Source organism: Haemaphysalis longicornis, unplaced genomic scaffold (assembly GCF_048455015.1).
Source record: "Haemaphysalis longicornis isolate Haplotype H1 unplaced genomic scaffold, Haemaphysalis longicornis Haplotype H1 scaffold_681, whole genome shotgun sequence".
NCBI lineage: Eukaryota > Metazoa > Arthropoda > Arachnida > Ixodida > Ixodidae > Haemaphysalis > Haemaphysalis longicornis.
The window spans coordinates 12,070-28,700 of record NW_027526420.1 but is presented as its reverse complement, the minus strand read 5'-3'; the positions used below and the strand labels follow the sequence as shown (position 1 = coordinate 28,700).

Here is a 16,631-nt window from a genome sequence, read left to right as displayed (position 1 = left end):
ACTTGAGACACTAGTAGCTGGCATGCCCGAGCCCGTGCACATTGCCGCGCGCTGATACAGTAAAATCTTGATGATACTAATCTCGCCGGACTGCGAAAAATATTCGTATCATCCGAAATTCGTATGAACCAACACAGACCAAAAAATTTAGCGCTGAAAAAAGTTTTCGTTTATTTCTTTTCCTACTTTCGCGTGAAGAAATTCGTGATTTTTTCTGCTTTTTTTAACCCCCGTGTCGCAAAGCAGTCCTTTCTGGAGCACGTAAAGCTTCGCGCTCGTCTCCTCACTCGCTGTGCCCAAGCTCGCTACACGCCGCAACAGCCAAGCGTGAACCGCATGGTGCGTTTTTGCACGCGATTCGCTCGCCTCAGCTCTGCGAGCGCTGTATTTTCACGCCCACATCGACGATTTCGCGCCCGCGGTAGCGCCTACCTCGGTCAGAAAATGACGCACGGCGCGCGCGGCAGAATGGAAGAGCCCGACTACTTGCGATGAGATCGAGACAGCCGGCTTGGCTCCGCCGGAGATGGTTAGGCTTAGCACCCCGGCAAATATTTTATGGGCGCTTTCACTAGCGGCGCGGATAATGTTTTATAGTACCGTTTTCGCATGCATTATCAGCTCCTTTACCGCACAAGCAACTTCGTGTCTCCCTTGAGCCGCATTTTAAAGAGCGGTTAGAAGCGGTCGCTCGAGCGCCCGCGCCACTTCGCGGCTGGAGCCGACGCCATGTTGACGCCGCCGGCTGCGCCGCGCGCAGCGTGGGGGTGGTTTCGCGGCGGTGTCAGCGCGTTGGGCGTGCGCAGAGCGTCTTCGCGAGCAGAAAACAACAACCCGGCCGTTTCTGGAGAAAGAGTGACAAACAGGGGAGCGAGAGCCGTCACTTGCTCGTTCGGCAGTCAGGTGCCTCGCCGGCTCGTTCGTATCTTCCGCCGGGCCGCGCAGGTCCGTTTCGTAACAGCCGAAATTTTTCCCGTTGCAACGATGCAATTTCGCCGGGACTTTTCGGAAATTCGTATCATCCCGAAATTCGCACCCCCAGAATCGTATCATCGAGAGTCCACTGTAAATAAACACCAATACAGACGCGCTCTGAATTTTTTTTTTTTTTTTAGTTTCGGGTGGTTCGAATATTCGAACAATAAAAGTGTCGTTCGAATCGAATCGAATACCAAAAAATTCGAATCGAATATTCGAAGTTTCGAATATTCGCACACCCCTACTTTTAATATTAGGAAAGTACACATTTTTTTCTTCAAGCCTGTACCTGATTTTATACTTTCTCTCAACAAGCAACAAAGTATTTTTATTTTTAAGCTATCCTGCAAGGTCAACTCAAAATGTAATCGCTTGTTCTTGTCTCACGAGCTGCTGACAACATACAACTTTTACTTACTTATTAATACATGCACATAGTGCTGAATTCTAATTACTGAAATTTAACTTCGTGGAACAATACCCTCACAGTTGTTAAGCTATGAAAGGAGGATCCCACAGCAATAGTGTTCGCTCTGTATGGAGCTCCTAATAAAAAGAACAGAGCACCTGACCGCTTCCTTTAGGTTCCACCACAGCTGAGCCTCGATGTTACGAATTTTCCAAATTAACGAACAAATTGAATCCTCCAGGCAGTGGCTTCTAGGCTTAATGCTGTCTAGATTTCGCAAAGTTCGCAATTTAACGGAATAGTTCACGGGCTCTTGTTGCATTATTCAGATGAGGTTTAACTTGAATAAGAACACATTGCACGATTCACTCCTCTCTATGCCTTTGCTGGCCCAAATACAGCTTGACTTTCAATATCGCAAGTAAAGAAATTACGCAGCTAATTCTGTTAATATTCTAGTTCACCCTGGCATGATAAAGTTGGGGGCAGTCCTTAGAGAGGGTGTGGAGCGTTTAAAGAGGGAAACTACAAGAAGTTAGAGATAGAAACAACTGGAAAGAAACCATGAGCATATTCCTACCAACATTAGCAGGGGTTGTTCTTTGGCGAATTCGGTCTGTCAGGTGGAGAGGAATAGTAGAAAAGATGAAGGTGGCCGGCGGGAGGCATGCGTACCTACGTAGGAGAGCCCAGCAATCTTGAGGTAGAGCTCTTCCTCCGTGAAGCTGTCCGGCAGCATGAGCAGCGCCGTGTGGATGGCCGTCATGTAGTTGAGGCTCATGGCACGCTTGATCTCGGGCGTCGGTTCCTGCAGGATCCGAACCTGAGACAGATGAGAAAAGAGGGCGACGGCATGGTCTTTTAGGGGAGCAGAGTGACAATTATGGGGACCACCTCAGTACCAGTATGTTTTACGCCGCTTCTTCTGCGGTGGCTGAAACTTGATACCCCCTCCTCCTCCACAACTGTTTGTAGCCTCGGTAAGGTTGAAAAAAAGGCAGCGGTGTTCCCCAAGGCTACGTTCTTTCCCCTCTGCTTTTTTTTCTTTTACTGCGAAGCACTATATGTTTAATCCCCAGAGTTTTCATTCCAGTGAAGCCGGTTTGCTCGGCGGCGCTGCGGCACTCCTCCTCACCAAGGCCAACTCCGCTTTCACAACTGTTATTCCCCTTGCCACCACCAATGTCTCTTTCACAAGCTGCGCAATTGGCTGATAACGGCAGTAGCGTCCTTATCAGGCGATACCAGAGCAACTCAACCGGTCTGAATGCCGACGCGAGCCCATAATTCTTTTTCAGCAGTAAAGGCTTTTCGCGCGACATTTTCACCCGTGTATTTAACGCCTAAGCGTAAATCCATCACCAGTTGCCGGTTTATGTGTGCACTGGTTTGGGGTGGAAGCAGGGGGGCGTGCATGCACAGCCTGTCTTCATGCCCCTACCGATGTCATGCGAGTTGTGCTGGCGGGAAATTTAAACATGGAAGTCTTGTGACTCACTGCATCCTCAATGGTCGAGCGGTTTGTGTTTAGGGTGGTGTGTTGCACAGACACTGAGATGCCTACGACGCAGTACGGAAACGGACAGCCACGTGTTTAAACAGCCACTAGAAAAAACTCGAGTCCTCCCAGGTTTTACTCCCTACGGACAGACGCATGTCGTTCGCTCAGTAGCGCTTACCCCCCTCACTATATTTCAAAAGATTACTCAGCACTACAGGTTGAGTAGGAGAACATTCCCATTCCCACATCCAAGCCTCAAAAAGGATTAGGAAACAAGTCTACGACTTCTTCAATCAAATACATGTCCTCATCCCACCCGACATAGCCTAATGTCCCCAAACCAATACTCAACCGGATGCAAATTCTGCCAACAGCCAGGGACACTCATGCACTTTACTGTATAATGTAAAGTTACGCCAGGATTGCCACCACTAATATTCCCTTCCCCCCCACCCCCAAGAGCAGTGGGAGACACTGCTGTTTAGCCCCTCCCTACTGGACCAGCTCACCATCGTCGAGAGGGCAGCCGTGGTCAAGACGGCGCATGGATTCCCATGCATCGGGAACCACTTCCACAAGATCTTCTTATCAATGCTCATAATAAAAGTTGTTCTCTCTCTCACGCTCAGAGGAAGAACAGCAGAAATTGGAAGAGCGTCTGCCGGAACAGAAGCGCTTATGGGTGCAAAAACAACAGAAAGCCGCTGCCGCCGTCGTTTCCGCAGCGTTTCAGCTCGTCGAGTAGCTGGGAATCTCTCCCGAATGAAAAGCAATGTCGACATGAACCCACATTTCTTGTTTAGCTTGAAGGGCTTTCAGAGCGACAATTCTGGCAGTGCCTTTCACTTCTAAGCACGCGCACATAACTGGTTGCCAGTTTATTAAGCATGAGTTGAAAGCTGTGGGAGAGGGGGGAGGGCACACGCGCATATGCAGGTTTCAGCCCCTCACTGATAACATGTCCACGGTGCTGGAGGGAGGTTTAAGCATGTACGTCCACCGCCCCAATGTGAGCTTTCCGGTGTCCTCAGTGGTCGAGCGGATTGGGTTGGTGTGTTACACAGACAGCAAGATGCCTGGAAACAGCTCCATGTTTGTACCCTAGAATAAATTTCAAATCTTTTAAAGTTTCATTGGGCAAAGTGCTAATTGCTCAATCGCAAATTACAAACACACGTGTTTCGTTTCGTGCATTTCATGTACTGCGTCCAGCTCGCAGGTCACCCTTCTTCACAGAGCAGAACGGCACCAATTCCCCCCCCCCCCCCCTTTTTTTTTAAATGACAGAAATCTTGGCTTCCTGATGGGAATCTTCAGATGCAAGGAGTACCGTGGCGATTATTCGCATTGAGAATAATGGCCTCGGTCACAAACATCAGTCACCAGTTAGTGTCTTCACCCCTCCAGAAAGAATTACATTGAACTCCAGAAACAAGTTGGTCTACACCTATGGGTTGCCACCCCAAAGCCTAGAGTAGAAGTAAAATATGATCAGCAGCAGAGTAGATTGGTCAAGCTTGAAAGTAAAACCAGCACAAAAGCATCAATTTGGCCACTCTTTCTTACCTTACAACTGTAAGTGAATGCCCAAACTTTACTTAAGGGGTAGTTCTAAAGGAGCCTCACAAGTTTGCTTGCCAACTCTCGAAAAGTGTATTACAGCTTTGTTGAATACGCCGCAAACTTTTGTAAAATAAACTGCAGCATACTCACAGAATATCTGACAACAAAGGTATGAGAAAGAGAAGGCTCTGTGTTAAATCTTAACCTTTAACTTTGTCAGTGAACAAACGTGAAGGAAGCTGTGAAAGATACCGTCCCAGCAATAAAGCAAAGCCTGATTTTCCTCTAGTATTGATTTAATAAGTGGATTTTTACCCACAGGGATTAACCCCGAACTGCAAATGAGTTTGGATATCTATGTAACAGAAGTACAGCATCACCCACTTATAGCAAATCCAGTTTTAACGAAATCCCGGCTATAAAGGACAAATTTTCATTTTCCATTACCCTTTGTACACATATATTTTATGTGTAGATATAGCGAAAACTGATATAATGAAGTGATTTCTGTTCGACAATGTGTCCGTTATAAGCGGGCTGGACTGTATTGGAGGAAGCTTAAAGGCATCTCTGATGCATGCCCCACCCCCATAATTCAGCAAAAAGTCGCAACTCATTCTTCAGTTAGTAGAGTTACCAGAAGGATGGCTCCCCGCTTCAAAGCTCCGCGCAAGTTAGGAGCTCTGCGGCTCAGTGCAAAATAAATAAATAAATAAAAATTGATTGAAGTCGTGAACGTTTGGGCCTTTATGAAGGAAGTACTTGCGAGAGACACGCCTTTTCTTTGCTTGCGGAGTTACACATGAGCCCAGCGTGAACAAGGGAAAGAGCTACATTTGTCCTACTCTGTCCTAGTGTATAAATGTTTATACTACTATATGTACAGAGGTCAAAACTGTTAACAACGTGCGAACACGTGGCCTTCGGTACGTGCAGCGCAGCCTACTGATAGCCACCAGCGTGGCCAGCGAGATTAGGGGACGCGGGCGCTGGGGCGGCTTGGCATGGAAAAGCTATTGCCGATGCTTCCGTGTTTGGGGGTGGGTGGGGGCAAGGTTCGACGCCTAAAGTCCCTCGCCACGACCGCCGGTGAAACCTGTAATAAACGTTATCTAACGCTGATAACCAGCATAGTCTTGTTTTCGGCTTTGGTATGGTTCGAATATAAAAAAAAGTGGAATGTCGGAACCATACCAAAGGCGAAAACGAGACTGCGCTCGTTATCAGCGTCAGATAACGTTTATCACGGGCTTCACCGGCGGTCGTGGCGAGGGACTTTCGGCGTCGAACCTTGCCCCCACCCCCCCAAACACAGTGCCGTCCCCTAATCTCGCTGGTCACGTCGGTGGCTATAAGCAGGCTACGCTGCACGTACCGAAGGCCACGCGTTTGCGCGTTGTTAACAGTTTTGACCTCTGTACATATATTTGTCCTACTATATATATTTGCCCAACTTCATAATAATCTTTGATGCTGTCCTAGGTACTCCATTATTCCCCCTTTCACTCCCCTTCCCCTGCCACTAACAGCTGTATTTGTGACATACATTGTCAGCCTTTTGCAATATGATGATGATGATGATGATGATGATTTCTATTGGTTTCCCCTTTGTATCGGGGTGATGACATGTCATCTTACCAAAAAAGACTAATATACCTATGTTTTACACTTTTGGTTCAATACTAGCGCTGCTTAGGGCAGGCACAAAAAGCTTATTAGGCACAAAATACTTTTTTTTTTTTTTCTGATACAAGTGGTAACTGTCCTAGGCAATATTCCCCTCTCTGCTTTTCGTCCACCAGCATTCTAATCTTTTCGTCCCCTCGACAGCCTTGAAGTTAACTTCCTCTGTGATACCTTTAAATCCTAGGGCTTCTGACAGCCCAATATTCCCTTCATGTAGATTTGGATGGATACCCTCACATTCTAGCACGATGTGCCGCATAGTTTCTGTTTCTTTTCCGCAGACCACGCATACCCCATCATTTTGTGAATACTTCCCCACAAAACTCTTAGTTCGCAGGCAACCTGCTCTAGCCTCAAAAAGCAAAGCACTGCCCTGGGAATTATCGTAGAAATTTTCCTTTCTGATGTTCATCTTCTCAGCCCTGTACATCTCTAACGACGTTTTGGCTTCCATTTTTTCCCTCCATTTATTCGTTTCAATCTGCCTTGCCTCTTTTTTGGTTACCTTGGCTGTTTTGGATTCCCCACTGTTCTTTCCGTATTTCATCGTTAGCCTTCTAGTCTTTCTTAACCACTGCGTGTCCACGCTTTTCAAGTATAGGTACCTAAAAACCTTAGCTGCCCACCTTCGTTGATCCATTGCCCTCAACCTCATCTCAAAGCACATTTTACTCTGAGCTTCTCTAACTTCAAACGACGCCCAGCCCATATCTCCCTGAACTGCTTCGTTAGTTGTTTTTCCATGCGCACCTAAGGCCAGACGTCCTACCGTTCTCTGGTTTACTTCAAGGCGTGATAGAACGTCTGATTTTAAGCAGAGTACAGCATTCGCAAACGTGAGACCCGGAACCATTACTCCTTTCCACATTCCTCTTACTACTTCATATTTGTTATACCCCCACAGAGCTCTATGCTTCATTATAGCTGCGTTTCGCTTTCCCTTAACCTTAAGTTGCTCCTCGTGAGTACTTAAGTAGCTATCCCCTTCGTTTATCCACACTCCCAAATATTTATATTCCTTGACTCTAGGTAATTCGCCTTGCTGGATAGACACTACGTCGGTGGTAGCGTCATTGAAAACCATTATTCCTGATTTTTCTGCACCGAAATTTAACCCGAGGTCAGTGGCTTCCTGGCCGCAAATATTTATTAGCCGCTGCATATCGGTTTGGTTATCAGCTAAAAGAACAATGTCGTCTGCGTATAACATTCCCGGAATATGCTGTTGTACCACTTCGCCTTGCAGCATATGGGTTAGGCTAAACCCTACTTGACTTTCTTCCAGTTTCTTTTCTAACCCTGCCATGTAAAGCATGAACAGTATTGGGCTCAAAGGGCATCCCTGTTTCAGTACCCGATGGATGTTGACCTGCCGGGCGCATTTCTGTCCTTCCCAAGTAATGTGCACTCTATTGTCTTTATAGATTGCTATAAGGAACTGTACTAACTCGTCATCTAATCCCTGGAGTTTCAACATTCTCCACAGCCGTTCTCTGTTTACGTTGTCATATGCCCCTTTAATGTCCAAGAACGTAATCCATAGTGGTCTATTCTGTGCTTTCGCAATTTCAATGCATTGCGTTATCACGAACAGATTGTCATCCAGTCGCCTGTCTTGTCTAAATCCATTCTGCAGTTCCCCAAGTATTTCATTTTCTTCCATCCATGCTTGAATTTCTGATTTCATCGCCTGCATTACGAATCTATACACCACTGACGTTACTGTGAGTGGTCTGTATGACTCAATACTGGCTTTGTCTCCTCTGCCTTTATATATTAAATTCATCCTACTTTCTAACCAGTCCTCTGGTACTTGTTTGGTTTCTATTACCTTATCTATTGCCCTCATAAACGATTCCTTACTTTTAGGTCCAAGTAGGTTTATCAGTTGCATTGGTATTCCGTCCGGGCCCACTGCTGTCTGAGGGGAAACCTTTTACTCTGCTTTTTTCCAATCAAGGTTGCTCAAACTTATTTCCCTTTCCGCAGTCTTTTGTGGCGCTGATGTTATCGGTGCAGGTTTCCCTACCACTATTATCCTAAACTTCTCACTAATCACTCGATGAATATGCGCCAACGCGTGCTCTCCTTCTAAATGTTCCCCCTCCTCATCAATCAGGAATTTTTGATGGTTATCGTTTTTTGAGCTTAGTGATTTTACATGGTTCCAAAACTTCTTGGATGCGCTTTTGTCCTTCTTCCGTATTTCTGCCATCCATTGTTCGCTTTTCTGCTTGATCTTTGCTTGCACCATTTTCTGCACTTCTAGTTTTTTCCCACGGTATACATCCCACTTTTCCTTCACTACCTCCGGTTCCATACTAGTTCTTTTTGCTTCTCTATGTTCTCTCGACGCCTTTCTTCGCTGGTCGATAGCCTCTTTTATTTCCTTATTCCACCAGCTTCTCGGCTTTCTCTTCCCTTTCCATCGGTTTCGTTCCTTTTCTTCATTAATCTTACCCTTTATGAACGCAATTATTTCATCATAATCCCAATTTTTGCCTGGGTATTTATTGATTTCATCTTCCAATCTATCAGCGATGATCTTTAACTGCTCATTATTCAAATTATTTCCTCCTATTGTACCTATTTCTGCATTTGTCCGGGTTGCGCCTCCAAAGTGCAAGCTAAACCGCTTGTGGTCGCTTCCTAAGCTGTCTGTTCCATTTTCATCTATCCTCATTTCCCGCAGCCTTCCGTATACTGTCTCGGATACTAAACCGTAGTCTATGCTGGACTGCCTGTTACCGCTTTCCCACGTTATTTGTCCGTCACACTTGCTTTCCGTGTTTACTATTACAAGCCGGTTTTCCTGACATAGATCTATCACTAGAGAACCGTTGTGGTCTGTGTATCCATCCAAACCTTCTATATGGGCATTCATATCTCCAACTATGATTATTTCGCCCGAATCTTTGAACTCGTTTATATCTCTTCTCAAACAGTTTACCATTTCCTCATTTTCTTCCTTAGCACTACTTCCGGTCCACAGATACACCACTCCTAACCATGTATTTTTCCCCTCTATGGTGCCTCTAACCCATAGATGCTCTTTACAACTTTCATGCACTCTCTGCCAGTCGGTCCCTTGTTTAATGAGCATGCCAACACCTCCCCCTTTCTTCATTCCTGTGGTCCTGTTGCAACCTTCCCAGACATAATTGTCTATGATAGGTGGGGCTTCTAGGTCCCGGAGGTGAGTCTCGGCTAAAGCGTACACGTCTATTCCTTCCCGTTCAAGTTGCTTTTGAATTTCCACCCACTTATCTGGCTTTCTGCCTCCCTGCATATTTATGTAGCTGATTAAATATTTATTGCATTTGTTTTTCCCTCTCCGCTTACGGGGTCTGTTTTTGTCGTTTACAGAGTTGTTTGCTCCATTGTTTCCACTTAAATGGCTTCTGTCAACGCTCTCAGTTACGTCCGTAGGTTCTCCGTTTAGCTCTAGGCCTGGCTGCCTCCCCGCGTTGAGTGTGCATGTGTCTCTTGCTTCCCCTTTGTCTCCTAGTTTGCCTTCCTTAGCTGCGCGGGGCCCCCTAAAAAAGCTACCGCTCTCCCACCTAAGCGCCACCCCACCTCGTTTCCTAGCCTGGGGCTGAAGTGAATCCCGTCCCACTGAAAAGCTTGCCTATGTCCGATGCTGCCCACTACCCTGTTCACGTCTATCACTTCAAGCCCAAGTTCCCTGCCGCACCTCACGATCTCGCTGTTAGCAGCGAGCACTACCCGTTCGGTGTGCACGCCCTGCTTCATCACCTCCGTCACGGTGCAGACAGCAATGCTCACATTTGGGGCCGTCGCCCGCAGGTCCTTTACCCCCTTCGCTATCTCCTGGCCAAGTTTACCCTCCTCTCCCTTTAGAACATTGTTAAGCCCCGCGGCAATCACCACAAGGTTTCTAGCTTTACTAGACAAGGCCAGCTGCCCCTTCGCTGCAGTCATCACCGTCTGCACCGTTTGACCTGGGAAACACCCCACCTTCACACGCTTATCCCACTTTACCCTTTCCACTATGGCAGCGCTGCTCCTCTTCATGTTAGAGTCACCCGCAATGATTACCACGCTATCATCTGCCACGTGCCGCTCTTTACTGGTACCCGGGTTATCGACTGGTTTTGCTGTCCTATTTCGCAGCACGTGGGAGTAGCTGTTGCCTATTGTTGCTTCCACCCCCGGTGTCACCTCGGCGCATGCCTCCGCTTCGCTGCATGGGCCGAGGTGGTCGTCATTTGTTGGCGAAATGACGCTCCTTTCTAGCTTCCTCTCAGCTGCTTCTAACTTTCCCTCAACGGCCCTCCGTTCATCGCGTTCTTTACTTAGCGCTGCCTCCAGTTCTGCAACCCGCTTAGCTAACCCCGAGTTATCCGCTTCTACGCGTTCTAGCCGCGACACCACTACGCATAACCGACACGTACCTGCCCCTTCGTCTGCCTCGCCGCCATCCCGCTGAAACTCCTCTGCGTCTACGTGCCGCGGACAGCTACTACACTGTACCAGCTTTCTACGCGCCATCTCGGCTGAAACCCCGACACAACGAGAAAGAAACCGTGCAGGTAAATACTCAGCTTCAGCTGTCCTCCGCTGTCTCTGCCGTTTCGCTGTCCTTTACGTATTCTGCAATCTCTACTTTCTTTTTATTGATTTGAGCTAGAACGGTTCGGCACTAGTTCTTCAGCAAAACATAATCACAAGTTCTGTGCTACGCAAACAAGAACTCTACTCCATGCTCCGAGCTTATATATCCTCCCGGCCACTCCCAAGAATTGCAAAATTTGATCACAACTGCACAGTGGCCCCGCAAGTTTCCCAGTTACAAGTTATTATTGGTTGTAATTTTTGGCTGACTGATAGAATAACTGATTGACCATTATTGTTGACTGACTGTTAACCAATTGACCAAAGTTTTTCATCTAAATAACTGCTTTATCAAGCCTTGCTTCGACTGAGCAGGAATTGGTTGATTCAGTAAAGCTATCGATTGGATTGGTTGTAATGAGCTGATGCAATCTGCATATCTGAATGGCTGTTTTTATCAACCCCTGCGAATGTACAGTGTTCTGTGGACATGGATAAAAAATCAAAGCCGTTCCACTCAATGTGAAAGCTGTTGGAAGTGCAGAGCAGTGATTCGCCATAATGGACTGCAGCGCCGTTATGCGCTCGCTACTACCACCCAATGCAATTCAAATTTCCCACCTTTGCAGTGCTCGCGCACCCCGTTTGAAACTGCGCCAGCGGGAGTTCTGTTCTTTTTGTGGTTGCTTTTCCTCCCGCACGTGCCGGTGTTGCACTGCCACTTTTTTTCACTTACTGTTGTAAAAACCAATCCAATGAGTGTTCCTAACTAAATGAATGCGGGCGCTGCCGGTTAATTACGTATATTTTGCCGCAAATGTACCTACAGTTTTCTTTGCGCTAAACAACGGAGAGATGTACGACAAGCGCCAGTGGTTCCCAAGTTTCCAACGCTTATGACCATGCCAACCACTTCGCTTTCGAAGCCTCTGTGGGACGCCGCGACGACAGAACGCCGCGTGGCTCTACTTTGGTGAAGCGAGCGAGCTACGACGACAAGGCAAGCCCCTAAAGTGCTCTGCACTTAAAAGAGGCAACTCAGTCTGATAAGGCAACCAATCTTCAGCTATTCGGGCACTCCTCTATGCCGACAAAAGCAGCGAAAATGAAAACGATTATCCAGATTTGGCTCCCAAGCCAATCTATCACAGTTGAGACTTCACCGACACCGGTTGCGTCTACAGGAGGCGTGAAAGGTTTGCGCACACCGACAGTGCAAAGGCTTCACAAGAGCTAGAGAAAGGGGGAGAGCCCTCCCCACACCTTCCCTCACACAGCTGACACTACAAAATCTCAGCACGCTCCTTGCATTACTTCAACTATGTCCCTACTCTCACCACCTCACACTGTAGGTGCTCAACAAACAAAAGAAACGTGCTTCCTGCACCCGATAAAATGAAGAGACAAAGAAAAAATTGGTACGACCGTTAAAAGCCAGGGCAACATGCCAACTGCTCACACCTGTGGACTTTAACAGCTAAAAAAAAAAAAAGAGGAAACTCCGCTTGGTGAGCTAAAATGCACCACGAAACACATTGTCTTGAAACACAATGCAGCCTTACACTTTGTGAGCTAAATAAAGTTCCCTAAGTGAGCGCATGAATGTACAAGCTCGGGAAGGCTTGCAAGAGCTTTTTTTGTCGTCATTTTAGTGCCCTCCATGGCAAGCATTGGAGCATGGGCGATTAGAAGTTACAACAATGGGGCATAACTTGCTGCAATTTTCCCCGGTCTGGGCAGCTTTTTCCTGCGACTGCTTTTTTTTTCTTTTCCTCGAAGACTGAGCAACTTCAATTGTTGAGGCGCCCACCATTGGATTGCCGAAGGAATTGGTAACGGTGCCTTCGTGCCGCTAGAAATGTCGGGTTGCTTTGATACGGCTGTCCAAACCTGACGGAGAATGCATGCGCGATTCATCGTTTACTGATGGCTGATACGAAACGCAAGCCTACTGATAGTGAGAGGAAGCACTTTCAAGAAGGGTCCGTTATCTTCGGTGCAGGCTGATAAGTGTGTCTCAAGAGCAGCAGCAGCTATGTGTCTCACTTTGATGCAAGATGCATTGCAACTGTGAGAGCCAATGTCTCGACAGTTGTTCCTTCTACTATTCCTTTCTTTTTTTTTACTTCGGGTGAAAGAAAAAAATGAACTTCTGGATACAGAAAACAAAAATTTTGCGGCTAAAATTAGAGATAAAACTTTTTTACCGCGGGTTATTCAATGGGAGAAATCATGTGTACTAATGATGCTATAGTATGCCTTTACAGCTCTCCCAGCCTCCATAATGCCGATTTTTGGATCGTTGCAAGGCTGATGAGATTTGCATGGAGACTGAGTGAACAGATATGGCTGAACGACAATGGCCCATTGTTACGTTGAAATGACGTTCTGGCAAATTGAAAGTGGCCGACAATTTAGTTTGTGTTGCAATCGCTACGCAGAAAATTGCAGCTCTAACATTCAATAACTGACGTGTGAAGCGGATGCACACGTAACACTGTAAAACATGGACAGCGGCTTTGGAGCACCTTTGGAGCATTTTATAGACATGAATAGTATTTAAATTTGAATGATATCGAACTAACCACCAGTGAAGAACAGTAAATAGAAGCAGCTCTATACTACAAACACTCCACCGCATAAATGAAGCATGAAAGTTGTTAAAACTTTCACTATGCTCGCATTCTTATCCAATGGTTACCATCAGACTAACTGTGCAGGGTTATTATAAGTCTTCACTGGGCACTCTAATGAACCAGAACAACTTAGTACTAAGGAACATGCAACAGTAACAAAATCCAGGCTCTATATCTTCCAAGGTGAGACTCGGTATTTGGTAGTCTCAACTTCCAAGTTAAAGGGAAAACATTGTCTAACTGCCTTACCAGATTAACATCTAGAACAATACAATAGTTTATGTTATGACTTCTTATGGGTGATTTACATGCACTTTTAACAAGAAAAATGCGTTAGAAAGTGCCGTTTCTCTTGTTTAATGCCTCCCGCCAATTTGCTGACGTCGGCAACAACCGTCCAATGGCAAGACCGCGGAGCGAAGTAATGTAGATCGCTGGCACAATTAACCTGAGCTTGTGCATAAAAAAGATGACACTAACCATAATATGGTTGTAAATAACATTTCAAAGACTGAAGTACCATGAAAACAGATCGCCAACTAGTCTGACATTGTCATGGTAGTTGGTGGGGTGGCTACAAACAGTATAGGTGGGTTTTGTTTCCTGCCGCCAATTACAAGTAAACTAAAGCTTTAAGCTTTCTCCAAGGAGTGAAATCACTCGTTATATTGGTTAAAGCTGCCAAATGCTTGCACAAATAAAACTTTGAATAATTAACTTGAGTGTCGTTTGCATACATAGAAGGTATGGTTCACTAAACTGACCGCAACTTCACTGCATCTCATAAATGGAACCAAACCCGAATGGCTTACAATGTAACCCTACCTGAAAGAATCATCAAATCATCACCAAAATCACCACTCCCCTGATGTCCACTCAAACTTTCATAACCTCTGTATAGCTTGCTTTTGCATGTTTAGTTGTCACTTATGCTATTAGAAATTTAACACCCCTACCAATAATGCCGTTTAGACGCTGTACGTATCAGCAATAAACAACCACCACTTACTGGTTTGTGTAGTCGCCCGCTTAAATAGAGCGTCTCCCAGTCCAACAGGTCTGTGATGAGCCGGTCTGTGCTAATTACTCCATACTTCATTAGCTGTAAACAGATTGGGTGAAATAAACACACAAGCTTTAGTCAGCCTGGGGCGATAGCGGAAGCTGATGATGGAAGAGTGTCATGAAGTGAAACGACTTCAGCGTCGCATACCGAGGACTGGCTGCATATCTGAAGTCTTATCACTTTACTAGCCCCATCATTTCGAGTTGTAGCAATTGATGAAGCCCACGAAACCGCAGAAATTGCAGTTTTGTGTGCTGGTGCTACACACCTGGACTGCGAGGCATGCCAAAATGGTAGGCTATGGAATTCACATTTGCAGCTACCCAAGACCTCACATAGACACGCTTTTTGGTTTTTTGTCTCCGTCAGAAAAACGACTGTTGTGGTCCAGAATCGAATCCGCAACATCATGCTCAGTTGGACAACACTTGTCCTATTCGAACCCCAATCACAGGTTTTTTGTTCATCCAAAGTTAGCGGTTTTGTTGCAGCACAAAACTACGTATACTGCCACTTCGGTTGATTCGATTTTACGCTGATGCGACCAAACTTTTCAGGTCCCACCAGGGTCCGATTAACAGGAGCCAATATATACAGAAATGGCTTCACCATGTCCAGCATGACAAACTTTCTTTTAAACCTTATTTTCTCGCACCATACAGAACTGAAAAGCGTAGGCGGTTCCTTTACCAGCTGACTGGTACGTTTAAAAACTAGTACGTCTTTGCCAAATTAAAGCCAAGCATGCTATCGTATGCACAAACTCACCACCGCACTTGTAGTATGTAGTACAAGACAGCTGCCGTACTTACCCCATCGTCATATGGCACGAACGTGTTGTAGTAAACATAGGCGCCGAAGTCCTTTTGTACTTTGTTTACAAGGTACGGCCCGCCGTACCTCAGGAACGAATAGTGCTTCCAGTTTCGTTTTAGGTTTTCCCTGTGCCACGAAAGTGGATCGTCCACGGCTAGGATGACGTCCAGCATGTTATTCTGCAAATACAAGGTCCATGGTAGCACAGAGTCCACAAATTCAAACAAAAATACTTCCAAACATTGATATTGCTGCCACTCAGTTTCAATGAAGCATTACCACAGTCAGCGCATCATTAAATACATGTGACCGTAAATGCAGGAAAAAAAAAAACACTTCGGACAAAATTTGGGCGACGCGGTGGCCTGCGAAGATACGGGTTCAACGAAAGGTCACCAGAGTTCAACGAACAACGCCCACAGCGGAAGTGAAATGGCACTTTGTCTGAAAGCGGAACACGTAATTCGGTATAAGGGACGGATTAACTGGCCCCCAAAAAGGTAATATTTCCAGAAAGCATCCTGGGTAGACGGCATCGATAGTGCTCCAACAAAAGCACGGTCTACGAATTCGTCCATGGTCAAAATCGTCTGCTAACCCCACCCACACCTTCGACGCCACAGCGCACATCACAGATCAGGCGTCTTTCCGTTTGATAGACCTGACCTCCAACATTTCCTTACAATACCATCGCCTCGTCGGAGTACGAAATAAACGCCCCGCTATTGTTCTAAAGACGGAAAAATCGCGACAGGCGATACGAGCGAAGGCAACTTCTTCCGGTAAAGGGTTGCGCCCACAGTGCGAGGCTTAAAAGCAGAACATTTACCTTGGCTTGCGTGACTCCTTTCTGCGGGAACGCCGCGGAGCCATAGCAGAAGGCGAAAGTGAATTTGCCTGGGAAAGCGCTGAGCATCCTCGACCATGACGCGGGGTCGACCACTTTTGCGGACGCCGCCATGTTGAGGCGCGGTTTGCGGCCCCCTCGTGGTCGTTTCTCGAAGCTGGCACAAGGTGAAACCGGTAAAGCGGCGGGAAAGGTCGCGAACGTGCCTCTGCGCTCCATGGCGGCATTCATTGTTTTGATAACCCTACTTTAGTGCCGTGAACGCCAGACTCGTGCATAACAATTTCGCAGAACTAGAGCAAGAGCTGCGGCGCAGCTTATACCTGTTGCCACGGGGAAATGCGCGCAGCGGCGTCGTCGTCGTAACCCGATCGGGTCGGGTCGTCGACTCTTGTTCGACTCGGTACTTCGCACGAAGCTTTGCTATCTTTGCTTTGGGCCTCTCTTCTTCTTCTTTCTCCTTCTTTATGCGCGTTTCAACGGGCGGCGGCGCCGTGTCAAGAAAAGCGCGTGAAGGCACATTTTTTATCCGTCGAAGTACACCAAACGCGCAT

At 46.6% G+C, this 16,631-nt stretch overlaps 1 protein-coding gene across 2 annotated transcripts in view; it reads right to left on the bottom strand.

Annotated features, from left to right (window-relative positions):
• The window catches only part of LOC144144280 (phosphatidate cytidylyltransferase, mitochondrial-like), a 39,225-nt gene extending 22,802 nt beyond the window's left edge, over nucleotides 1–16,423 (bottom strand). Inside the window, exons 1-4 of one of the 2 annotated variants that reach the window (XM_077675643.1) lie at nucleotides 16,060–16,423; nucleotides 15,227–15,409; nucleotides 14,358–14,450; nucleotides 2,063–2,210 (exon numbers count right to left, since the gene is read on the bottom strand). In XM_077675643.1, the coding sequence (XP_077531769.1) occupies nucleotides 2,063–2,210; nucleotides 14,358–14,450; nucleotides 15,227–15,409; nucleotides 16,060–16,308 (673 nt within the window). In that variant the 5' untranslated portion in view covers nucleotides 16,309–16,423. The remainder of the gene's footprint in view (nucleotides 1–2,062; nucleotides 2,211–14,357; nucleotides 14,451–15,226; nucleotides 15,410–16,059) is intronic. The other variant, XM_077675642.1, reaches the window with a different exon arrangement.
• Nucleotides 16,424–16,631: the final 208 nt, after the last annotated feature.